A 25725-nucleotide genomic window follows, 5' to 3' on the forward strand; every position below is an offset into this window, starting at 1 on the left:
CTTTTACCAATCCACGAAATTGCGCCACTGTCCATTCATTTATATCCTAAATTTATTTCTTCACTATAGTGTAGTAAGTTATAAAGATACAATTATAGCATTAATTATTGTGACGAATCACTGTTGTCATGAATTAATACAAATAGTAGAAACTGTCAACAAATAAACTGTATTCTAGACTACGTTCCATCTTGCTTACTAATTACAATTCAAAAATAATAGCTTGAGTGATTTAACAATAAAACAACTTCCTGAAATTATCATTTTGATAATATCTACAAGACCAGTTATACGTTATCATTGTTTTACCTAGATTTCTTTAGATCAGTGTTTTAAAACGGAAGATATAAACATTGTTTTACAACTAAAAAGGCTTCACCATGGTAACCCAATAGTTCGGATATTTAAATTGTAAACAAACAATGAGTCTCATTACTATTACTTTTAAAAAAAGTAATAAGGATTCAGGTCTTTAGATTTTGATTCCTTTTATTCATGAACAGGTCTTAAGTACCACTCATCTTGTCCACTTTTTATAGATGCAGTTAAAACAAGTTGTTATGTTCCAGGAGACATCATAAATTGAAACAGATTTAAAGTTTTCCATTGGTTGAATAAAAAGCACCAATCAAAAGTTAGGAACGAATAAATTTTCTTTTTAAAACTCATTCACTAAATATACAGCATAAACATTTTAGAGAAAATGTGTTAAGTTCTTTTGGTACATGAAACAACAATCTAAACAAAAACTAAGAAATTTAGTTTTACACAACACAGCAAATAATATCAAATAGAATTCAGTGGTTCAAGCAGCCAATTCATATATCGACATGAAAGCCTTCATTGAACGGTAAGTTAAGTAGATTATTATGATTTTTATAAAATCTGAACCAGAAATACACACTAAACTAAATATGTATCAGGAAGACTAACAAAAGAGTTAGTATTTATTGAAAGGTTGATCACATCATCCGTTAACTATTGGTAATAAACTGAATAACTAAAATAGAGGGCTAACGACAATTCAGACATTTCGGCAGTAGCTCATTTGATTTTTATGCTGTCTTATCACCAATATCGTATGATATGCTTTACATGATTTTAGACATAATTATTAGTCACTTCTTTCCAACTTTGTCTTTTGTGTACAAAGCTTCTGATGGATTAAATGCTTATTTATCAAGCCGAGTTTTCTTTATCACCAGGGTTTTGTTATAGTTGATCAAAATAAGTATTATGACCTGTTGGTGTTGTCACAACAACACTTACAGTTGTGTCTTTTTATACCTCAGCACTACTGTGATATAATAATAGAAATTAAGTGACAACAATTTTTATTAATCCCTTTGTCTTACATATAACTACCATGATGTTCACATATTTAATTATCCTTGCTTAAGACAAAAAAGTTCGAGCTTACATGTTTACCGTTGCGTGGGTTGTTAACATTTAAAGAGTACTGGACATACGGATAAAATTCTAGCAAACTATGAGAAGTAATCTATGACAATCTAATTATTGATTATGCAGTACACAATGGATACATCAATAAGAACACACATTATGCTGTATTGAGTCTGTGTTACTAAGTGTTTAAGGTATTTTGAAATCAATGAGGTGTAATGGACCACTACTGAATGCGTATAACTGGTACAGTTTTTTCGCTCACATAATTTATTGAGACAGTCCGTATTTTGACTTATATTAATATATGCAAAGTAATTGTTTACAGGTTAAGCACTGTATAAATGGTAACTTTTGTGACCAATAGTCGATATTGAAAATTACTGACAAATTACATATCCATGTCTTAGGAACATTTATGTGTTTTGAGATATTGTTCGTCAATAAAAGTGATCCTACAATTGACATAACAATATACGAAGAGTGCCATTAAATTATTCTGAAATCAATGAACAGTTCAGTTGCTGATTAAATCAGAGTCACTAACAACAATAAATATATTTTTGTTATATTCCAATGAGTAGAAAAATTGTATTTCTGATGTTTCGTAACTTGCTGCAAGGCACCTCTTCAGAGTAAATAAATAATAGAAATATATTTATTGTTAACTCTCTAACCAATACTTAATTTATTCCAAACTACTGATAGTTTTACTCTCGTTTCACAACAGACATATATCACAACATTTAAGTTAGTCTCAAACTTCTCATTAAAATCATCCATCTAGCAATCTGACAACAGTATATTTTACAAGACATAATCGTCAAATGTTTTGTATAAGGTTTTTAGAAACTGAAGGGAATCAGTAGAAATCCCTATTCTGTTTTAAATGTACACTAACAGAGATAAGTCGTAGTCTTAAATAACATAGAAGCGTTATATATTTTATTCAACGAATCACTCAGTAAATTTGAAAAGATTGTTATTACTATGATTATTATGATTAATGGCCTTATTCAATATTATATTTTGGCACAATACATAATTCTCAGCATAAGATATTCCGACAAAATCTTTTGCAAAAATGAAAGAGCAACAACAAAAAAGGAAGGAAAAAGATTTGAATCTGTACAACTTTCCAAATTAGAGACTTGTTTAAGACTACAGGTTATTGACTACGTTAACTCTAACAACCTGTTAGTCATAGAGTATATTTGCTAGATAAGGTATGATGGAACTTTTATACCTTATTATACATTATACTTTATTCCTGATTCACTGTGAAAAAAAATTGTGTAGAAATCCAAAAAGTATAAATTGAATGTAGTTATCAAACTTTACAAATGTTAATCTTATTGTAATTTAGGCAAATATGTGGGAATAATGTTACACCATACGTTTACAGCATATAGTTAACAGACAGTCAGCTAACCTAAAAAAGTACTTTGGTATTTTATATTGTCCAAATAAATTTCAGTATGTTCTTATTATGTTGATTGTTATGAGATATCAATTTATAATTCTGGATCTAGGTTTTTTATCACTAATTACACGTTGCCAAGGCTTGACTTCAGTTCTGAGGGAACTGATGCCCTCCGTATTGTCATAATTCAATTCACCTTGTCATGTTTAGAGAAATTCTCACTGAACGATTCTAGCAATTTGTGTCTTACTGTAGAGCTGAGATATTTAAGATAGTTTTGTTCCATTGATCGGCTTCATATTGATTACTAACTGGTAATCAATAAGATTTTTTCTTAATAGCGGATAGTATTACTGCAGAATCATGATAGTTGTTATCTATTGGTAATGAGTTGTCGGTTTCACACATAAAACATCGAATAGATTAAATTAACATTGCAACTAGAATTGCATCTACAATGATGTTGATACTCTCCTCTTCTTAATAAAATGTCTATTACTTAAAAAACTACAAAATAGATCATAAAATTAGTTCAGATTTAATAAAATCTCATATTAACCAAGCAAAGAAGACACTCGTGATACGATAAACAATTTGTTGAACAAGATAAGTGTTGATATCTGATCACGAGGTTATTGATCAGTATTTGATTATAATTATTGTTAAACGCTAAGTGCTCGCGCGCGAAACCAGTAGGTCCTGGGTTTGAATCTCTCAGGGTGGCGAGGTCGTGGATGCGCACTGCTGAGGAGTCCCACTATAGGACGAAACGGCCGTCCAGTGCTTCCAGGCTTTCCATGGTGGTCTAGCTTCAACTGACTCATGATCTTAACCATTGAAATGTTAATAGTCTATCTTCAAAAATGTGTTCGTTTAATAGAATGAAAAGATAAAGCATAAATTTTGGACTAAATCAAAACCCGTTTTCTCATATTTACAATCATTCTGATAAGTATCATCAAAAGCAATAGGAAGTGATATTCGTGATTTATTGACTATGTTTTATTTTGATTTCATATATTTTTTTTAGCTAAAAATTAGGGATAATTATATTTGGCTTCTCTAAGTAAAGAATATGGGATGAAATTATGCTTTGTTACGGGTGAAATTAAAATTAAAGCTTAGAATATAATAGTGAATTTACTAAAATTAGAAATAAAAAAACTCCTATTAAGTGAAAACAATAGATTGTATATCATAAAGTGGAAAATTTTGATTATTTTTGGAGATAAAAATACCATTTGAAAGCGTTATCATGATGGTCATCTGAAGAAATGAATTTATTTTTAAGTTCGAGGTAAACGGGGTTCGCAAACATAGTTAGAATTGAATAGAGCCCGAAAGTAGGAAAAAGTTTGTAATGAACGAAAACACTGGTGAAGATAATCAATGTATTATATAACAAAATTACAGAATATCTTGTTAAAATATGAGAACCGTGCACTGAATACTTCATTTGCTAATTTCTGTACTTCAAATTCTGTATGATTCTTCCAGTTCACAATTCCTGTCTGTTTTTTCTTCTATTCTCTTCAACTTGATCTTCTTAGTCTCTGCTGCCAAGGTTTATACTTTCGTTTGGCTTTACATACTACTTATGTCGACAGATATAAGTAGAATAAACTACAGATTAACTTGCAATCCATGATGTCTACTTCATCAAACTCGACAGCGTTGTAAGAAAAGTGTCGATTTTTACAAGCTCGTTCAACCCTCGATATTGTTGGAACTAAAATTTAACCAAGTTAATGTTCAATATTTTCAGGTTTAATTATTGACATTCATAAGTTCACCATAATACAAAATAAAATAATCAAATTCGAGAAAATAATTGATTGGTTACATGTCATCGATTCATTTAGACCTGATTGAAAGCTTGAATGTAAATATCACTCTTCTTCAGGAGTGAAAGACTGGTTTATTCCAGTTAGTTAAAAACAAATTAACTAATCTCCATGGGTTTTATTCATTTAGAGGCATAAATGTTGGTACAAAGCGGCCCCACTATATACATGCACCATACAGATCATAAAGTTTGTGCGAGAGATGATATACTACCTAAGTGCCCAAAGCAATGCAGTTGGTTTTTTTAGGTGGCTAATCCTCGAAGCTTTGACCTAGGGGTCTAATCCATAAGGGACTGGAAGTACGGTCCTATGGTACCCAGTGACAAAGAATCGATACTATTTCATTCTGTAATTAGTTTCTAAATTGAAAACCTTATGAAGTTACATATATATGTCTTACAGATACAAATCGCCTTTACTTTAATATTAATATGTCTCAACATAAATGAAATTAAATCAACACAAACAAAGTTTATTAATCATAAAAAGAAAAAAAACAATGTTGACTTCATTAGACAAAGCTACGAATCAAGTTAAATAAAAGTCTCAGACCTGACAATTCAAATCCTATCAGCCAATTCACTTTCATGTGTATTAGTAACCAGTCGAAAATTATTCAATAAAATATGAATGACAAAAAATTCTTAATTTATTTAAAGAAATTTCCAGACGTCTCTTGAATGAAACGAAGTGATTTACAAATCTCAAGCAAATTCTAAACAATTTCTTGGTGATGTAGTGAAATTCATCTCATTTGTTAAACACATGTCCATCAATGAAACAAATGAGTAATCTTTTTAAAAAATACCCGATATAATGGTTATTAGTTTAACATCTAGCTATTTAGTAAAAATGTAATCATTTGTGATGACGATCAGTTTTAAAAATGTAGTGATTGGTTCAAGTACTGTCAAAATATGCGTTCAATACATTAAGGTGCATACTTTTACATCTATATACAGCATATCATCATCATCATCATTAAAATTAACGGTACGCTCACTTGATTTATAAAACATGATATGAAAAATTCGATAATTTGGAGGAAATGTATTATGGAACCGAAATAAAACTCGGCTCTGTTCGTAATAACATAAATCATTACAAAGTAACATTACATGTGATCAAATAATTTATCGGAACAATAAAACTTGCAGTTTAAAAGAAAATAAAATAAACTAGAAACTCTAATAGACAATATTTATGACCGTCAAATATTATTTTTAAAGAGAGCAACAATGAAGATTGATGCAGAATAAAATGAATAAAGGGAACTATGTATATGAAATATCAGTTTATTCATTTTAGGGAAGTAACAGCGTTCCATACGAAAAAACGTTATTCATTCAATAAGAAGCATTTTTAAAAATAATAGTTTACTTATATATATGTGTATGTATGTGAGGAATTCTTGCTTCCGAAATAGTCTCACAAACATTGGCTCTCCAAACTGTATATATATAGTTTTACAGTATACCTAACGTTTTTCAAGAAAGCTAGAAGTGATTGTCAGGACTTATTAAGTAACATAAATCATGAATGATATAGTCTGAACTAGAAAATTGGAATAAGTCTATTTCCCGGATTGTCAAGATTAAATAATACATTTTCTTTTTAGATAATTAAGTTGAAAAGTTATGAAAATGATCATTTCCTGTTTATGAAATGTGACAAAATTCCTAATAAACGAAGGTTATCATTACGAAGATTTTGTATTACAGTGTCGGTAATTAATCCTAAGTTATTCCAAATGTACTCTGATAATCATAATCTTATACTGTAGTGAACGAAAACACGGGTGAGGACAACCAATACAAAATTACAGAAAAAATTAGTAAAATTTGAGAACTATATTGTACATACTTCATTTGCAAAATGTTAATCAATTGTCTCAGACTTGATTATTCTTCCGTTTCCAAACCAATCATTCTCTGTTCTCGTTCTCTTCTTTTCGACTTTCTTAACCTTTTTCCGCCAGGCATTTCACATTCAATTGATGATACATACTACTTATATCTATCAACATCAGTAGCACACACATGATATTATTGAGTATATTCACATAAATCTTGAAAAACGCATTTAATACCCATCAGGACTATAAATTCCAAAATTTCATATAGATTGTTTTGCTTAAAGTGAAAACGAAAATTGTTTCCACATTATTCTCTATTACAAACACTAATGTATCATGCATAAATTTAAAATATAATATTCTACTTTGGATTATAGCGGGTTTAGTCAATGTATGCCGTTAAGACATGTGAAGTTACTGTCATAAAAGAAGTTTACACATAGCAAAATCACACCATAATTATACTATTATATCGTTGATAATAATAGTTGGCTCTTGATACTAAATTAAACTATGAAAAAGATATATTCATTAATTATATTCTGAAGTAATAAATGTTTGAAATTTTACCGTCAAAATATTGTTTTTTCCCGTTTTATTTCAGCAAAGAAAGTTCTTCGGATTTGCTGAGCAGATACAAAGCAAGAAAAATGTTAGGAGTTGGTGAATCGTCTGGTAATGTCGTTTCTTCAAAGGTAAGCATGTTAACTGATATCATTGGTATTAACAAAATAAAAAACCTGTACACTACTGCTTACCATGAAGTGGCTTTGTTTAGATAATTAGTGATTCTCATACAAAACTATAAACGTGCTTCATTTGATCAAATAAAACCTTGACAATTCTTGATCTTAACACAAAATGAGACCAGACCTGCATCACTATAGTTGGGCGATTTGTACTTCGGGATGTAACCCTTGGTTTAGCACCATAATAGCCACTTTTACCACTAAAACTGTAAGGTTTTCCAATGTAAGCATACATTTTTACTGCAACTATAGTGTTTTGTGCAGTTATTTCGCCTTACAAGTTTAGGCAGATCGAGAATAAAAATATTTGTAGGATAGGGTGGATTAACTGTACATTATGTTTTACTTCCAGCTACATAAAAGATGATTACTGTGGCTAGTTCAAAATATTGATATGAAACTTAAAAGTAATAAGTTGTTCTGAAAGTAAGCTTCTAACGATTACGATTTTATTAGTTTGAAATTGGTTTTACAAAACTGATAATCTTACAAAGACTCTGCTGTTATGAAACAGGATGGTTGTAGATTAGTCTTTCAAAAGTAATTTCTGAAAATAGTATGAAACTAAATAATCAATTAACTTCTTCAGATGGTAAACAAAGACAGATGTTCACTTTAGATAAGTAATTCAGTTGGACAGTAATTATGCATTCAAGTGTCTGAATAACAGTTTATTTGTTCATGAACATAAAACTACTCACTGATCAAACAATTATATTTTTTATGTGAGTATACAGGATATTTTCCATAATAATGTAGTGTCGGTTATTGTGTTAAGCCCATATACCTTATTCTTGCTTTCGCACAAGCCAGTCTATTCATTCTACTTGAGTTATATTTTGACCTTGTTGATTATTCCCTTATCAGTCTTGACTGTTATTATATGAGTGCATATGTGTGTACAATTCTTATCCCATTTATCACATGTCTGTAACTTATTATTGTGTGACTATAAATATTGATCAACACTTGACAAAAAGGAGTTGGCTAACATACCATTCCCACGGCGCATCGTTTCGCTTCATGTACAAAATATATATATTCAAAAGTCCGTTCTCGTTATTTGATTTATTTAATTCCGTTACTAACTAACGCGATTTAAGTCGATGATTATATACGAGGATAGGCGATAACAAACATTCATACGATCTACTTGGAGTCAGATCTCGGATCACTAAAGTGATGAGCCCATCGAAAATATCGTCCGATCTAAATGACGACAAAATAAAGGGCCCCACTAAAGTAATAAATGTTGTTTGCTTTAAGATTCACTTCATATTCATATTCACTTAAGAAATATTAAAAAAAACTAATTTCAGATTATTCATAAAGTTTTGAAGATTGTTTCTACGCTTTTCATAATCATTAAATATAGTTGACCTATTACATATTTGACTAAATCGTACAATATTTCCACATCGATTACATTAACCATGATAGTTGCTGTAGATGATTCTGTTTGAAAAATCTTTAATTAAATTAATATTGTTAAAAATATTTTTATTATATAATGATCTCAATTTCTTTCTTAAGTTAAAGATGATATTTTTGGACTGTTGTATTTAATAAGAAAAATTAGATTAAAAATATAAAAATAAAGGGAAGGATCATTTTTAGGATCATAACACATTTAGTAATGATTTTCATTGATCTTATATTACATATATTTCTGGGTGATATTAATGATTCACTTAAGAAGTAATTTCGAAATCAATTTCCGTTAAACATTCGATTTTCGTAGAATTTCGAACCTTTTGACCAAATAATTTTTTTCTTTCATTTTTCAATATCTTGTCACTTAATTTACATAATTTAAAAAAAAGTAATTTCGGTGAGGCTCTAATTTATGGACGACCTTTGAAAGAATCTCAAGTGACCTTGAGAAATATTAGCCAATCAGCAAACAGACAGTATAGAGTAAAAATATGCTATACAAAACCAAGGAAATAAAGTGGATACATTTCTTACATGTGTTTCAAAAACTCATCAAGGTTAGAAAGAGGTTAAGAGGTTCTAAAATCGTAATGCATGCAGTAGAGGGAATCATCCATACGGCTACAGAATAGTCGGCATCTGGAGCCATGATAAAGTCTCAAATATTCTTTCAGCCTCGACCACATAGCTTCAATATTGTTTATGGGCACTCCGGTTGTTGAGTGAACAAAATGCTACTTGTGGATAACGACGCGATGCACATAACCAAGCGTATGTAGGAGTCTGTACGCTGTCCAAACATCCGTATGTATTGTAGTACCTGGATGCAGTCAGTGTTACTGGTGCTTATATTATCCAGTTCTCAATAAATGTCGTAATTTGCCTTAGTTAGGAATTATACATGGGGTTTTCATCACGAACTGACATCAGCTATAATGCCATAAATTTATTTAGCCAAATGGATGCAAGATTATCGTGTTAAAATCCGAAATCTCTTATCTTGTACCTAATTGTTTCGCCCACAAATCATAGTCCCGCCGTTTTATTTGTTATAGCCGCTCAATTATCACGTTTTGTAAAAAAATTCCCTGTGAACCGGTCGTACGTTAGCAGTAAGCACTGAAATTGGCGCCGTAACCTTGAAATCTCTAAAACGCCTCTGATTGGCTCGTCCATAAATTAGAGTCTCACCGTAGTTTCTTTTCTTGTTTCTATTTGGTAAAATGTAGCTAATGATCTGTTCTAAAACAAAATGGAAAGAAACCTACAAAATACATTTGTATTAGTTGTTTGAATCATTTCATTAATGTTTCAGACTGTAATTAACCGATCTTAACAAAATAATTTTAAATTCATTCCTTTGAAATGAAAAGGCGAATTCTAAATTGTTTTTAGAAACTAAAGCTCTATCATGTTACTTACATATATTGGAGGTTTTCTATTTACTAATTAATGAGTTTAATCATTTAGCATTGTCTTGATATCGATATTTGACGTAACAAATCCATCTATAAGCTAAGCCTAATGTTTAGGAAGCGTATAATACTATCTAGATGTTTAAATACAGTAAATGAACTCTGCTTATAATAATGACAGTGAATATGAGAGTAGAAGAACAAGTCATTGAAACAGCTTTTTTTTCGTGGTCATCATAATCTTTATTCATACAAATCCCACCACTCTAGTAGACATTATCTTATACCATAGGATTTCCAAACCAAAAGCCTAAAGAATTCATCTCAAGGATAGGATTTTGCAAGAATGAATAATTATATATAGAGTAATGAAGATAATTTTGAAGTAATCCATTTTGATTATGTATTTGATATATACCCTAATCAACATTTATTTGCATCATAAAATGCTGGACTCAATCAATGTAGAAATTAATCATTAATTATTTATGTCCTGTTTGTATTTCTGTCATAAATTTACGAAACATTTTAAGCAAGCAAATATATATGTGTGTAAAAATGGATTGATGTATGTTGATTGATAGTAAAATATTTCTTGTTCTTGTTTTTCTTTATATTTTGTAACTTGTTAGTGCGGAAACAATTTGTTCAGTTAATTAGAAATTATTCTTTATAATGCTTAAATATTAAGTATGACAGTATTCCCTTAGTGTTTCATCGACAAAAAGATTATGTTTACTATTGCATATTTATAAACGGTTACTTATTTAAGAATTATTGTTCAGTGCTTCCAGGTTTTCCATGGTGGTCTAGCTTCAACTGGCTCATGATCTTAACCATTGAAATTACTATAATATCTACAAAACCCATCTGAAATTATTGTTAAATTAAAAAAACCCTCACTAACTTGAAAGTCTAAAGTGTTGTTCTCATAAGAGTGAAATGATACCCTAAATAGCCATTTTGATAAATATCAATCTAAATGACAGATAAAACTAATGATTGTCTGGATTAAATTATTTTCTGTATATTATCAAGTCAAGCACTTTATTATTCATCAGATTGGTTCATGGAATTATGACATTTGGAAAATCAATCAATGAAGTATGTGGCAAAAGCAGTATTAACGAGAATAAAGCTTATAGTTCTCAACAATGACCCGAATCAGTACATCAAAATAGATTCACAGTCTAAAAAAATAGTCATCAATAAAGTAGTTGGGAACTTCGTAAAGACAGTGAGCTTGCTGACCTTTAGCCTTCTAAATTTTTTCTCTGTATATAAGAGCATCATTTCCACCGGGATTTTATCTGAAGCTAGTTATATATGTCCCACACCATTACAACATATTCCAAATTGTTGAATGGACAAACAAATAAAAATCACAGCTTGGAGTGAAGTCCTTAGTGTAAATTATCCTCTTACAATCATCACTCATTAAATGAAGGTAAAAAAGGACAAAAAATGCCTGATACTACGCACATTTCGAACAATGAAAACCTGACATGGTATAAATCCACGAACATGTATCCCATCTTTTAATAACAACTCAAAGTTTTCAAAAAAGAACTAACACCAGCTTTACGTAAAAATAAATATGAGCAACTCATGATTGATGCTAACAGAAATGAACTAATAAAGTATAAAAAGTGAGCCAAACACGATTCATTGTAATTTCATATCTTGATTTTAACATATTTTCGCCATCAGGTAACATCACTTGTTTGTGTAAAATTAATAGAACATAGGAAAATAGTTTTTATACGTTCAAAGTATCAAGTAGCTGATAAACAATCCCTAATTTTTTATATGATTCAAACTCTTTTCTTATCAGAATTACTTTTGTAACAGAACATTGAACAAACTGAAACATGACCATTGTTCATAGAATATTGAAATATCATTTTTAAAAGTGACTGATGCCAAGTCATAGAGTTTAACCTTATAACTTGTTGCCACTTAACTTATTTAAACTAAACAGATACATTTGTCACTAAATAACCATCAAAGTTTTATACAATTTTTCTCATGGAAAAATTTAAATAGAGCAAGAACAACAAACGTTTATTATTCTTGATATATTTCAAACCATTAAAGTAATCGTCATTACTGATAACTGAAAACTACTCACTAATGCATACAATATACAGGTATTTTAAATAAATATAAATACAAACTCATACCGTATTACGGAAAAGAATTTTGATCGTGGTATAAAGTAAAATGATGACCTTTAATAAGATAGCCTCTATTTATACAAATCATTTATAAAATAACATCAGAAGTGGTTTTTGTGGATATTATAGTAACTTCAATAGTTGAGATCATGAGTCGTGGACGGCACTGCTGAGGAGTCCCACAATAGAACGAAACGGCCGTTTAGTGTTTCCAGGTCTTCCTTAGTAGTCTAGCTTCAATTGACTCATGATCGCAGCTATTGAAATTAATAAATTATTACTTTTCAATAGTATTGAGTTACTTAGTCGAAATTGCTGAAGGACTCTATCGACTTCCAAGAAGTATTCTTCTTCTTATAAGTCAATGAATAGTAGTAAATATTATATTGTTCAATCTACATCATTGACCAGATTCTACTAATCGATTTCTGACTATGAAACTTAGTTGCTATAAAAAATTGAAAACTTCATTTCATTACATAAATATTATTTTTATTTAATCCTAGAAAATTATTTAACAAGTAGAATTACATCTGTATCAGAAGTTTTTATGGATTATATTTGGAATTATATTTGTATAACCTAATTATTTTAAAAGAAAAGATAGTATACACTTACATTTTTTTGTTCCAGTAAACAAATATGTCCAATAAGCAGTTCATGTAAGTGAATAGAAACACATCATTTATAAATACAATTTGAAAAAATAATAATTCGAATTGTTATGAATGTTCACGTTATAACCTGGGAATTCATTATTATAACTATGATGATGATAATTGGCAGTGAAATAAAACAATTTGCTACACACATTTTGGTTAGTTACATTTATTCTATAAGAAATAATGGATAATTATAAAATGACATAAGGCGGTAGAAGAAAATGAATTTAAAAATAATAATCATTGATGGTAGTTTTTTTCGTTTCTGACTTCATTTCATTGTTTTGTCTTTTCTTACGGTTACTAAAATGAATTCTTTAAGAAAACATACTGTGTTAATCAACTAACTTGATAGCCATTAGCTTGTGCGATCGGGTGAAGTTTTAAATTCACTTGATGTTGTTCACTTGTATCTTCCCATTGTTATTTAGAACTGCAGTTGATCAGCCTCTTGTTGGTGGAGGTTACTGGGTTCGAGTCCTAGAGTGATCATCAACTCTGAGATGCAGGTACATATAGCTGATGGGTCTATAATAAGACGAAACAAGTGTCCTGGATTCCACTGCTGGCCACTATCCATCTTTGCTTATAAAAAGCTTGTGACCCAAAGCTATATCGAGGTAGTCCGTACAGGGTGCACATATGCTTACAAGAGACTGATCAATTGCAGTCCTAAATAACAATAGGAACATACAAGTAAAAAAAACACCAAGTGAATTTTAAGATTATTTGTTCTCTCATATTGTAAAATAAAACTTCGTGTGATGAAGGGAAACTCTGATAAATTCAAAGCCTTCATTCAAATGTTTTAAGAGATGAACAAAACCTATGCGTACATCATTTAATTATTTTAGATTAATATAATGTTACGAACTAAGAATCCCCAAAATAACGCAACTGAATCAAGAAGTACGACACAAGCACGAACGAATGTATTGTATTTAGAAATCAAAACTGAGCATTCAACAAGTACAAAGGTATCATTAGTTCATTCAAACACCACAATTAATCAATATTAGAAAAGAGCTATCCTATTTGATTTTGTCGATCAGATAATTGAATAATACTCCAAACTTGTTTGATTTTGTCTTCTACTGACAAAGGGATTCATTCCCAATTTATCTATAATAATGTCATTATCATTAAGCAAGAAAATAAGCTTTTCTATTTAATGTTTATAAAAAAACGTTTTAACGAATACATAATATGGTTGCAGCTGTTTCTTCACCAAACATCTTTTGATTTTCTGAACAGAATCTATTTCTGTGATCGTATTTACAATATACATACCATATGGTGATTAACTCTTTCTTCTCCATTATTCAAGCGCATAGAAATTGTGGACCTGTTAATATGCATAATACAGAAGTAAGACAATACTTAATCAGATAATAATCATCTATGGTAGAGAAATAACTGGCAGAGTAATTGAATATTTTGGTCTGTAAAATAGTATAATTAACAAATAGACAAAAAACAGCGTTAAGAACTGATGAAATTTATTACAGACATAATCAGGGTTTAAGAATCTTTCGATATAATAATCATGTAATTATATAATGTATGCTGTGAGTATTACAATTATATCTGTATATTCTAGCGTATTCTGAAATATCGAAATACAAATCAGGTAATAACTTTAATTAACCGCTTTTTCTCTCTTAAGTAATATGTTGTTCATATAGTTGAGTAGTATACGCTTTGTAACATGCCATCTTTGTATATAATACATGTGAATTAAGGCTATATCGAGGTAATACACACAGTATGCACAGATGCCAATAAGAGACTGATCAGTCACTGTCCTAAACATCAATGGGAATATTCAAACAAACAATACCAAGTGAATTCCTAAAGTTTGTTGTTTTAAAACTATACTATCCATGCATGTTGACCGTTTCCACGTTATGATTTACTGAATAATTTTAAGTAATAAAATATAAAAACCCAGTACAAACAGTTAAAAATGAAATATAAATTTGTATAATAATAATAATACAGATATATGAGCGGAAATATGAATGTTGATTAATTAGGGGAAAAAATGTTTATTACATCATTACGAGAGAAAAGAAGACATTTCTTGATTAATCTTTGTTAAATTTATTTATACATGAATTGAATAAATACGAAATTCATTCAAAGAACCCAGTTGTAGTTATTTATTAGTTTAGATTACAATAGTCAATCATTCTTGAAAAAAATTTCAGATTTTAATCTTATTATTTCAAAAAAACATTATCATTCACTCATGGTGGCTGGTTTGATTGATACCAAATTTATCTATTATGTTTACATTCAAACAATTACGTTATGCTAATGAATGCTTCACACTTACTGTGAGGATAAACTTGAAGAAACTATAAGAAGCTCAGAAAAGGCTGAAGATATTACATTCAATCATCTTTTGGAAAAATATTCCAGAAGCCCTACGTGTAGCTTCCCTATTGGACAAATGCTAATAGCCCTCTATATGAGGATTGGAGGACTATAATGATGATTTCATTTTTACTAAAAATTATGAATACCTGATAGTTCTGTACCATAATTGACACTGTTTGGAATAGCATCCATTTCGTTTGTCTTCTGTCTTCTCAGTTTCAACTTGGAGAGTTCTAGCGTTTGAGTGCTCTAGCTGAACGTGGTATGATAAGAAACTAAGCTCTAAATATAACACTTACCTTATTCTTTACTCACAAATAATAAATTAAGTGAATAATGTAAACGGATGTTTGTAAAGCTTTTCAACAACACTTAATAGCTTTAAATCAACTACGTTACTCTAAAACTATCGCAATTAAAAGGTTTAAACTAAGTTTATGTCCACTTGGTATTGTTTTACTTGAATCTTCCCACTGATGTTTTAGAACTGAAATTGATCAGTCCTGGATTCCACTGCTAGCCACTATGTGTTTATGTGTTTAAGAGGGAACAATTGTAAATCTCTTTCTGTCATGCTAATTTCTATTTCTTATCATTCACTTACATAATATATTATTTCATATTCATAATAACAAATCCTTTTTTTTTCATTTTCAGGTTTTATTAAACTTCACTTACCTTTTTATGTTACTCTATCGAATTTCCTGTTTGTTATTGCGTAACTCTAGCATTAATATTACTTTTTTTAAAAATGTGTTTCCACATATTTTAGAATTTCTTTTCTGGAATGTTTACAGTTAATGATATAAATATTTAACCACTTTCTAATACTTCCACATTTGTTATCATTATTCTACTAATCTTCATTACTATTATATAAAGTGTATAGATGAATAAAAATAATTATGACAATCGTTTCTACGTTATAAGTGGTTGATAAAAACTCACAAAATATGTGAAGTTAACTTATTTAGCTACGTTTGTTGTCCTTGCTTCTTTTCAAATTAAAATGAATTCATTTAACAATAATATATAATTAATGAGTTTTTTGTTATCAAGAAAAGAATGATGAGCTTATAGAAGCTTACTAAATGTCACTGATAGTGTATGTTTAGATGTGAAACAACTTTATATCTAGTTGAACATTATCTTTAAATAATATGATTAATTCATTTATATTAACCTATTCACAATCAGCTAAAATTATGAATTCATTATTCATGTATTAACTAACACTATCATACAGTTAGTGAATTATAAATTTTACAAAAATATTGGTGAAACTATAATTTATGAACGAACCAATAACAAATAAGTTAAAAGGTCTGGGATTTTGGTGCGAAATTCATTCACCCATTTGACTAAATAGAGTTTTAATATTATAGCTGATGTCATTTCGTGATAAAAATCATAAATTTAATTCTTAACTCTAACCATCAACTATAAATCATAAATCTTATTCTTCAAACTGCTTTATAACTCTCATTTAGCCATAGTAAGTATGTAGACACTCTCAAGGTTATTTTAGCGTCACTTAAATATCGTCCATAAATTATGATCTTACCAAAGTTTTAATTAATACTTGTATATATACTTAGAAAACTGAGTGATTGAGTAGGAGGGAAACTATGGTTAAACTTTAAAAAAAAATTTATTTATCCCATTCGTGATATGTTATGAACATCTTTAGATCACGAGCATTTAGGAAAACCAAAAAAAAGTAAAAGAAACGATCTGTTTATTTATTGTAATGAATAGAAATATAAATGAACTCTTTGATTTGTACAGCAACAACAACAACAAAAAATACGAATTACATGCATGATTTATTATTGAAAACAAAAACAACACATGAATAAATCAAAGAAAAAGAGGTAAATTAATGAATTCAATTATTTATTAGAGTATAGAATAGAAATGTAAGTTTATAAGTACAAATCATATTTGTTTAGTTATATATTAAACTAATCAAACAATCATTTTTTTGTTGTTTATTTGTGAAGTATTAGTACAATTTAAGGAAGGAATAAAAATACGTAGATTGATGTAAAAGAGTTTATAACAAAACTATAAAAAGTTTAAAGAAGTTAATTTAAAAACGCCCTAAATCAATTTTATCCCTAAGGAGTAAATGCAAAGTTTAATTCTTTCACTTCCTAGTAATAATAATAATAATAATAATAAATGAATTCAGTCTTCAGATTGCTAGCTGCTAATACAACCATAAGTATTATGATTTAAATTTATTGCTCCTGAAATGTTTTATAAAACGGACAGCTATAAATTAATGTCAATTAATACAAACATTTATCATTGAATGGAGTAGTGCAAAGGGTTTTAAATATCTTTATTGAAATGAAATATACATATCTAATCCTAGTCTGGAACTTGGGCAAAATTTATATTATCATTGGTAAGGGTTTTAATTATCCCCTTGTAGATGTAAAATACTGAATTTTGACAAATCTTTACTGGTATATTTTCATTCTGCATAGAATTCTTTGAAATAGCAATTTTCTCACAAGGTTTTAGTACAGGAGAATGATACTTAACAGTGGGGTCCAAGACATGCTTTCTGTTCTGTCTGGGATTCATTTCTCGAGTGGGAATAGTGTTTGAAGTTAAAGGTATTGTGTTAAGGTTGGGTTGCAGTCACATCTAGCCGGCGAGTTTAAAAAAGGATGAAAAACACGTCCTATATTACACTGCTAGTTATATTCCATATGTTCTAAAAACATGAATAAAAGTTTCTGGTGCTTTCTTAGATGTTTAAGTTAACTTGATCGAGTGACCTGATCAATAATAAAAATCCTGTGCTACCCAAGCCGCTGACTTTCTTCAAGACTAATACGTGTTATTTAGCATTAACCCTATAACTAACACATCTGACATAAAATCAAAGTGGTTCACAATGTCAACCTATTTAGCCTAGTGGCTACAATGTCGAAAGGAGTGATAAAATTATATCAGCACTCTATAACACGATATTGGCTACTAATTTATGTATGATTACTATAAATTTAAAGAATTCTTTATTTATATTTCGAGCTGATGTATTTTATTATGTTAACATATTGGAAAAACAAAGATCGAATCTTCAAAAATAATGTGTTACAGACTTCAAAACGGACAAATATTCATTTCAAGAAAGAACAATTAACTTTATTACTTATAATAATTAAGTAGGTATCATTACCAAAGTTTGATTTGATAATTTCGAATAAATTGAGCATTGGGTAGATTGTTATAAATAAATAGTATATTTGTAATATCCCAATAAGTAGAAAAATGAGATTTTCTGACGTTTCGTGGCTTAGTGTAAGTCACACCTTGCTGACGAGTGCCAAGTAGCACGAAACCCGGGTTCAGGGTTTCCTGTCGACTAACTCCAACCACCATCTAAACTCCTGAAAAGTATTTAACTCAATGTATTACTTTTATTTGAATTAAATTAGTACCGAATCTGTTCATTTTAATATCATAATGAGTAAACAATTTTGTTAGACATCAAAATTTACCATATTGGTTTAAAGTTTCATTTATAAACTATGTATAATTTATAGAAAACCCTATTGCATAATTTTATTTTTCTCAATCATACCATTTTTAAATTATTTCATGTGAACCATTTCATTTATGTTATGTAATATATTTCTGATATTGAACAAACGAGAATCAAAGTTATAGTGTTTTAATGTTCGTGATAAATAATTAACCTATAAAATATGTAAAAGTATTGTAAGTTAGTAGATTCTTCGTTGACTTCAAAGATAGTAACATATCTTGCATTGTTTACAGTGATTGATTTTCCATAAAATATAACCTTTTTTTCTCTTTGTGTTTTCAATTTTTGAACTAAATTTTACACCTTTATTTCTTTTTGAATCGAATCATTTGTAAACTGTGGATATAGGCGTACCTCTTTTTTTGATTACTTTTATTCAACTTATAGACAAATAGGGTTACATGCTTAAAACAAATTTTAAAAAAATAGGAAATAAGGAATTTTTGGCATTCTAAGATACTTTATTGGGTGTATATTTCTTAAAACAATGTGATATTTTAGTGTATCAGTAGTTTTCTCATAATTTATCTTTTATGTATGTACAAATAGTGGAAATAAAACAAGTAGAATTCGATATTTTGTTTTCACTTAGAAGATTCTTTATTTAGATTATAAGATAATAGGTTATTAGGAAAGTATAAAGAAAACAAGATGAACGAAACATTGAACCATTCTATTTCATAATTCAGTTGTTAAGCATTAGCAAGTAACACTCTCACTCACTTGATAAACTAAATTGAAGAAATTTGAAAAAAGTCATTGGTAAATACAACAATATGCATGATAACTTTTATTGATAAGACAATTTTGTAACATTGAAATCTTTTTCCTTTACTGATTAGAATTAAAAAGTAATTTATATAGATTTAAGTAACGTTACTTTATTAGAAAACTGATTACAGTTAAACATTCTCATTTAGTATCTACCTAAGTAATAGAAATACTGAAGCTAACTTAATTCAGATCTTCCAATAATCCTGACATCTTTGTAAGTGATAATTCAATTAAAAAGTTACTTATCTGCCTTTTTATTGAAGTTTTAGACTGACAGTAAGTGAATTTTAAGGTTATTTCATAAATTATGCTTATGAATTAGATCTGTTAAGACGTGCTATATTTTTGACTGAGTATAATATCTTATATAGCTGTCTAGTTATTAATGACAGTCATTCAAAAACTATCTAAATATATTGTTTATTAGAATTAACAAGAATTCTCACAAAAAAAACAATGGAATCAGAGTTGAATGATGGCTAGTGGTGGGATCCCGGCTGTGTGTTTCGCCCTATTATGGACTCGTCAGCTGGATGTAAAAACAGAGGATGGTTCGAAATAATTTATGTAAATTAACTATCACGGACGTAGCTTAGTAAATGTAAATTAGTATATATCATCTTAAAACGTTATGCTACACAATCTCGACTATGTATATCTTGAAACTATGAAAGAGTTGAAAGCTAAAAAGACATCCAGTACAAAGACAGTTATTGCATATTGATTTCTATGGAAAAAATTGCTTTACTGTTATACTAATAACAATTTTATTATGCATCTTGATGACATAAGAATAGATAATTATCATTATTTACTTACTTATGCCTGTTACTCCTAATGGAGGATAGGCCGACGACCACCATACTCCAACCCACTCTGTCCTGAGCATACCTTTCTAGTCCTATCAAATTGTTGTTCATTCTTCTCATATCTGTCTCCATTGCTCAGCATAATATAGTCTTTGGTCTTCCTCTTCTCCTTCGGCTTTGAGGATTCGAAGTGAGGGCTTGTCTTGTGACCAAGTTGGGTGCTTTCCTCAACGTGTGTCCTATCCACTTCCAGCGCTTCTCCCAGGGCAGAGTTTAAATGGTTTAAAATATTTTTTCTGCTTAGCGTTTTTTAGCGAGTTAGTTTTTTACAGGATGGGTTCCCTAATCCCATACTCAATCCTCCTCCTTAATCCGGGTTTGGGACCGGTAGTAGACCCAGAGGGGCTCAAGGCGGAGTTATAATTATTATTCGTTATATGCAATGTAGACTGAAAATCATACGAATGAAGAAAATGAGACGACACATTTTTTTAAACTGACTAATGAACAATAAAATAATCGATTAACTAAATGAGAATAGAAATAACGTATAGTTAATTTGACTCACTTTTTTCAAAACAAACAGTCATAACCAGATTGATATATGAGATTTTTCTTCATGGGAAATTGATTCCGCTTCAACAAATTATTTAACAGGTTCTTCGCTATGACAAAAATGGATATTAGTTAACATAGAATTAATAGATTGATTCTAAAATCATTAAGTGAAATCATGTGTGTTATTGTAAGTTAATATTTTGAAACTGTGATGTTTATTTTCAATATTTTGCTTTACGTTTTATTCCCATCCAAACTAATTAATAACTTGGAAATATATTCCTAGATTATGAGTTGATACAAATTAGGAATTTTCTGTACCAAGTTATATATTTCTTATGATGATTCATAAAATGTTCTACAGTCTATTACAATAACTTCAATCACCTACTTTATTCAACTAAAAATTGCCTGATTTATTTCCATGATTAGCTTTCAAAGTAAATGTAAGTTTCTGATATTTAAGGTGACGGTAATTATCCAATGATTGTTTTAATCATCTCAATACGTTTTTTTATAATAAAGTTGTTAACTAATGTTGTTCTAATCTTTCAATGATATTCTCAGTAAGAATAGTTAACTAGAGGTGGATAGATATCAAATTTATATTCTGTTAAGTAAGTATAGTCAATAGTTGAGATATTTTTACTGCTAATAAGGAACAGCAAAAATTAACTATTTCATACCATTGATAATAATGGTAGCGAAGTCATGGTAGTGTATATCTAGTTTCTTTGAGATTTTTGTTTATGTATTTAGTAGAGGAATAACAAAATATAGATCGATAAAGAACAAAACAGCATTTATAAAACCGTATATAACAACGGTTATAGGGTAAAATATTTGAAAATTATAACAAGGAATGTGGTATTAAAAGTTGATCTGACATAAATAAATAAGAGAAGACTATCTTATCATTCTCTTAAAATAAAACATGATTCCTGATTTATTATAACTAAGCTGAGAGAGGACACAAAAAAACCATTTCTGTCATATGGGCATCAACTTTACCATTCCTTACATACTAGCATTGCAATTAAATAACAGGCTTTGAGCTCAGTCTTTTCCGTTTATTTAAAAGTCTGCTGCTTCTACATAGACGAATAAATAGGCAGAACGACCCGCTAAACTTATCAAATGTAGTTACTCAATGTACTAAATAGGTGCGATTTGATATATCTTCACAGTGCTTTTATGGCAATTTTACATGAAGAATAAGTAAATTAAAATAAATTAAAGATCAAATAGAAAAATAATGACGATTTAATATGTGAAAGAGAGATGACATAATACAGGGATAAAAAGCTGTCTTTCCACCCCTGAGATTAAAATGGATTACACATTACCAGGCCAGACTCAGAGAGGTGAAAAGTTGTTTTTGTTCATCCTGAGCAAAGTTAACTTTAAGGAGATAGTTCGGGTAAGATCAAGTGACCAAAATTGTTAAGCCACTCAATAATGCGACTAATATTCTTTATAAATTCATTATCAGATAACCATGCAGGTAATGCTCGGAGATGCAATAAGAAAGAGTAGACTTTTTCAGGTCAATATGTACTGGAGGTCCTAAAAACGTAACTGCCTAAACTTCAAATGGCTTTTTGTAGCCAATAGCTTATTCGAGTAATGTCAGGTAAGGACTACCGAGTGCAGCCAAATTAATATATATCAACTAGTTAACTTGTTCTTGTGCAACGACTTTTAATGGCAAAACAAAGTACGCTCTTTCCAACCATCTACAAAACCTTAGGTATAGTATTTTGTCTCGTCCGTCACCTTATCGTGTATCTATTAGATAACATTAGTTAACGAATAAATACTGTATTTCACCTATCAGTATGTTGGTTTTTACATAAAACAAGACCGGATTTTCAGTTTTTAAATTTAATATAATACTTATTTGTGTTAGTATCTGGTTTATAATGATTTTTATTTAGAATCCACGAATTGTCTATCTTTCCTGACTGAGTCTTCAATCGTATGTATGTATATACTAGCCAAAAATGTAATTATGTCAAAAATTCCTTCTATTCGAAACTTTTCTTTCAATTTATTGAAATTAATCAATAAAACTGTCAAAGATTCGATAAAACAAATCGCTATTACTTACTGTGTAATAATATCACTATTATAAACGATTAGTTATTAGTATACAGTTAACATTATCTATCTTTACAGAAAAAACGTTTGCTAATGTATTACTTTTAATAAAAATAAAAGTATTTCTGTTGCTTAGATAAATCATTAATTCACTGTTCAGTTTCTTTCATTGTATTAAACAAAATATGTCATCACTCACTTTCCTATCAGTTGTTTGAATCCTCCCATTGAAGTTTAGGACTGAAATCGATCAGTCTCTTATTTGACATATGTGCATTATACACATATGATTGCCTCAATATTACCTTCAGTCACAGGCATTGTAAGTAGAGATGAATGAAGGCTAGCAATAGAATCCGGGACGCGCGTTTCGTTCTATTTGAAACTCGTTAGTTGGATGTACCTGCATCCCAGAGATGATGTTCATTTCGTGACTTGAACCCAGTAGCATTCACATTGGTATTTAAGAAGATTCGAACAGCCAACACAAAAGTGAATTTAAACTTCACCCCATCTCACAAGCTAACTGCCATCAAGACTCAGCAGTTAAGTGGATAACGTGATGGCGTTTGCAGAGAACGGTAATGAGCTCGAACCTCGGAGAGTACATCAACTTTGGGACGCAGATTCACAAATCTGACGAATCCCAAGTAGGATGAAACGCGTGTCCTGATTTCCACTGCTAGCCACTATCCATCTCTGCTTAAAATAGATCATCTGTTGTAGAGACTTTTATGTCTATAAGAATATTGAATACTTATTAGTAATACGTATATATATCAGATTGGGCGACAACAAACATATTCGCTTAACAAATCTTAAGGTATCACTAGACTTGTGTTTCTAAATCATTCATTTTATCGATCAGTTTAAAATAATGAAAATGATTTGGTTAACTAAAAAAATCCTATATTCATTATTATTGATACTAACCAGAAAATATATAAGTAGTCTCAATCATGTTAGATATATGATTACATCTTATTTGTAAACTGATTTCCTGTTTTAAAATAATAACAGAAAGCCACAAATATTCTGAGGTATCACAACACGTTTATTCGTTTTCAAAGCCTGATCGTTTTTCATGAAACACTGACCTATTTACCAAAAAACTACCCATTTATTTGTTATTGAGGATGTTTTCTCACAGTAAATACTTTGACTTAATTAATGTATTACTTTTCTATAATAGATTAAAAGAAGCAAACCAAATACGATAAACGTGTGCAAGTTACAATGAGTTCATTCTATATCTGTGTGTGCGTTTTCTTTTTCATAGCACATTATCGAGTAAATTTCATTAGTTCCAAATGCTAACTTACTTAAATACAAAGAAATCAATTAATCAACACGGAACAATAAATTATTTGACTAGTAAAATTCTGAAGAAATTTAAAGTAACAATGGTTTTTCTATTGAGACTTAAATGTAGCCAAATGTTGTAAGAGAAGACACGTTAACTACATTATTATAAACAATGTTTATTGAAAAAGCTTGATAAATTGAGATTAAAAACATTTTGAGTTAAATTCAAGTCTAACTATCATTAATTACTGATTAAAAATTATCGAGTCTTGAGTAATTATCTAGACTCCGCCTGGAGACCTTTTGGGGCTACTGCCGGTCTCAAGCCCGGATAAAGGAGAAGGGTTGGAGACGGGGTTAGCGACCCCATTCCGTAGAAAAATAACTCGCTAAAACACTAACCAGAAAAGATTATTCAAATTATGTAAACTCTACATGGGAGTTAGAAGGTCTTCATTTAGAAATGTTATATCGTCTCATGATAAAAGCTGAGTTCTTTCGGAAGTCACGAGGCTGACGCCCCTTTTGACAACCAGAGAAACTATTAATTTAGGTACGTGGAATGCTCGTACAATGTGTGAGACCGGGAGAGTCATCAAAATTGATGCAGAAATGAAAAGATACAACCTGGAGGTGCTGGGAATCAGTGAAACACTTTGGACGCAGGCTGGACAACAAGAACTATCTTCAACGGATCTGCTTTATAAAGTGCCCCACATACACAAGGAGTTGCACTGATGCTATCCAAACAAGCACCAATAGGGACAAAATTATTTATCTAACTTCTCAGAACCTTAATATGACAGAAATAAATTGTTTTTTAATTATTATTATGGTTTAATTATATCTTTGTACCATCATCCCGTTATATATTCATAAATGACTGTCAATTTAAGGTGTATGTTCCAATTATGTTAATATTTCAAGCTGTCTAAACTTATGAATTTGTAAGTATATTTGAAGAAAACAATCAAATACAATGAATTCAATGTATTTAGGAATCATTATTCATTCTATTTTATTTATATTACTGACGAAAATCAATTGTATAAAGTTTTGATCAAAATGTCAGCTAAATGATATATATATATATATATATATTGTCATACTCTAAAGAAGTGGCTTTCATTGAGTCACGAAACGACAGGAAGACAATTTCCTACTCATTGAGATATTATATATATATATATATATATATATATATATATATATCACTAACTCTCTACACAAGGCTCAATTTGTTTGAAATTATTAAGTCCAACCTTA

General features: G+C 29.7%; 1 protein-coding gene across 3 annotated transcripts in view; it reads left to right on the top strand.

Moving 5' to 3' along the window:
* Positions 1-673: 673 nt before the first annotated feature.
* The window catches only part of MS3_00001578 (uncharacterized protein), a gene marked incomplete at its 5' end in the record, with an annotated part of 41317 nt that continues 16265 nt past the window's right edge, over positions 674-25725 (top strand). The window contains 2 exons of one of the 3 annotated variants that reach the window (XM_051209042.1): positions 674-850; positions 7134-7224. In XM_051209042.1, the coding sequence (XP_051074464.1) occupies positions 831-850; positions 7134-7224 (111 nt within the window). The remainder of the gene's footprint in view (positions 851-7133; positions 7225-25725) is intronic. The other 2 variants (XM_051209044.1, XM_012940565.3) reach the window with 2 other exon arrangements.

This window comes from Schistosoma haematobium, chromosome 1, assembly GCF_000699445.3.
Source record: "Schistosoma haematobium chromosome 1, whole genome shotgun sequence".
In the NCBI taxonomy this organism is placed as follows: Eukaryota; Metazoa; Platyhelminthes; class Trematoda; order Strigeidida; family Schistosomatidae; genus Schistosoma; species Schistosoma haematobium.